Source organism: Clupea harengus, chromosome 2 (assembly GCF_900700415.2).
Source record: "Clupea harengus chromosome 2, Ch_v2.0.2, whole genome shotgun sequence".
In the NCBI taxonomy this organism is placed as follows: Eukaryota; Metazoa; Chordata; class Actinopteri; order Clupeiformes; family Clupeidae; genus Clupea; species Clupea harengus.
Window position 1 is genome coordinate 952,218 of NC_045153.1, and position 2,500 is coordinate 954,717.

At 46.1% G+C, this 2,500-nt stretch overlaps 1 protein-coding gene across 1 annotated transcript in view; it reads left to right on the forward strand.

Moving 5' to 3' along the window:
- Nucleotides 1-2,500, forward strand: part of LOC116223342 (TBC1 domain family member 8-like) — an 11,861-nt gene that overhangs the window by 1,232 nt on the left and 8,129 nt on the right. Inside the window, exons 3-4 of the mRNA XM_031579633.1 lie at nt 1,674-1,887; nt 2,467-2,500. The exon at nt 2,467-2,500 is cut by the window's right edge and continues 204 nt beyond it. Coding sequence (XP_031435493.1) covers nt 1,674-1,887; nt 2,467-2,500 — 248 coding nt within the window. The remainder of the gene's footprint in view (nt 1-1,673; nt 1,888-2,466) is intronic.

The following is a 2,500-nucleotide window of genomic DNA, read 5'->3' on the forward strand; positions in this document are numbered from 1 at the left end:
TGCGTATAAGGACGTCATACGGCTTTGATCAAGTCACATTCTGTTAAGATGGCTAACGTTCAGTGCAACAACTCGATTCGCTCTTTGAAATAAACTCCTTTTAGACGGCGTACTAATGAAGATAAATTTACCGCAAAACAATTAGGACCTATTAGGGAAATCCTACACCCGAGGATTTTCCAAGAATTGGTACAAAAGAAAATCGTGGCTAGCAGGCTGTGAAGTGGTCGCGGTCTGTATTGCTATACCAGTGTGTGTGTGTGTGTGTGTCTGTGTGTGTTTGTGTGTGTGTGTGTGTGTGTGTGTGAACGCGTCTGTATTGCTATACCACTGTCACTTTCCATAGGTTTCACAGTGTGAATGTTCGCTACTTGCACTAACACTGAGTTATTTCCTATGCGATGACTTATTTTGCTTTTGTAAGCCAATACTTTCAAGATCTATCAATACATATTGTTGGTTATATGACTTATATGTTGCCCCCTTCTTTATGTTGTTACTAGACATATCATGTGTCCTGTTAAGCTATGTTACATCATACAACATTTGAGACATGTGAATAATGAATAAGTGGGATCATTTATTGTGAAGCCACATCATTTTTGCTTATGAAGGCTCCTGGATGCAACTTTCTTCCATAGCTTTCCACCTGTAACTATAGCTACTCTATGTAGCTAGAGGGGACATCTTTTTTGTTGTGTGCTGCCATCTAGTGGACAAAAAGATATTGCTGTATGAGTTGTTACGACCCTGGCGGGTCTAGGCCCCGCCCCAGGATATTTTGCATGCCTGTTCTGTCTCTGTTTCCTCAGCAGATAATAGGAAGCAGGTGTAGGACAGGTGTAACCCATGATTGGTTGGGCTACAAAAGCCCTGATCAGATGGCAGTCGTGGAGCGTTGGTCGTCGTATTTGGATAGAGATTGGTTTTGGATTGTCGTTAGTTTTGGAGTGTCGTTGGTTGTGGATTATCGTCGTCGTTGTTCGTTTATATTACCATTTACCTGACTGTACATCTCATCTTTTGTTTCTCTTCATAACACTGATCTTCACCACACGTTTGCTATAATTATTAGATAACTATATAACCTTGTAAACCTTTAATAAATATTTGATTATTATTATATTATCCTAAATTCTGCGTGGCCTCCCCTTCTTGTTTCGTGCCTTGAGCTGGCACGTAACAGAGTTAACCAGCTAACACCAAGTGTAATCAATTGTCTTGCTTAATGTACCTACTAAATGGGTCGCCTTAATCCTTATCAAAAAAGTCCCCCCTCCCCCCCTGAGAATTTATTCAGGAAACGCCACTGGTCTGTGTATGTGTGTGTGTGTGTCTGTGTGTGTGTGTGTGTGTGTGTGTGTGTGTGTGTGTGTCTGTGGTCTGTGGTCTGTGGTCTGTTAGTATTAGAGCTGGCTGAGGTGCTGTCCCTGGTGCTGAAGTACAGTGAGTGAGCTGAGGTGCTGAAGTACAGTGAGCTGGCTGAGGTGCTGGCTGAGGTGCTGAAGTACAGTGAGCTGGCTGATGTGCTGTCCCTGGTGCTGAAATACGCTCAAGTGTATCGACTCTGTGAATTTGTTTGTGTGTAAGTGTAGGGCCTGTATTGCATGAGTGAGTGTGTGTGAGTGAGTGTAGGATCTATATGACATGAGTGTGTGTGTGTGTGTGTGTAGGGCCTGATAGCTGATGAATCTGGCGGACAGCAGGACCCTGAGGGCTACCGTGAGGCGGTGGTGCGTCTGGAGCAGCGCTTCGGTCTCCCCCCGAGAGAGAAGCTCATCGCTCGGCTCACGTGCTGCCTCTGGAAGACTCACGTCCCCCGCCAGGGCTGGATGTACCTCACACACAACCACATGGCCTTCTACTCATACCTGCTGGGCAAGGAAGGTACACACACACGCACGCACACACACAGAAACACACACACACACACACACACACGTCCCCCGCCAGGGCTGGCTGTACCTCACACACAACCACATGGCCTTCTACTCATACCTGCTGGGCAAGGAAGGTACACCACGCGCACGTGCACACACACACACACACACACACACAGACACACACACACACACACACGCACACGCACACACACACACGCACTCATACTGTTATGACAATTACAGATTACGGTCAACATGACACTGTCTATCCTTACTACTTGAAATAGGAAATATGCTATGACCTGTTCATGACCTGCTTACGACCTGCTTACAATCTGCTTTTGACCTGCTTACGACCTGCTTACGACCTGCTTTTGACCTGCTTTTGACCTGCTTACGACCTGCGTACGACCTGCTTGTGTTAGTTTTGTGACCTGCTTATGACCTGCTTACGACCTGCTAATGACCTGCTTACGACCTCCTTGACCTCTTGTGACACAGGGTTTACAATATTCTTATTCTCATTCGTATGACTTTCACATGACATTTCTGTGACCCATGATTTGACCTTTGCCCCCCGTAGTGAAGCTGTTGTTGCCGTGGGCGGAGGTGACGGG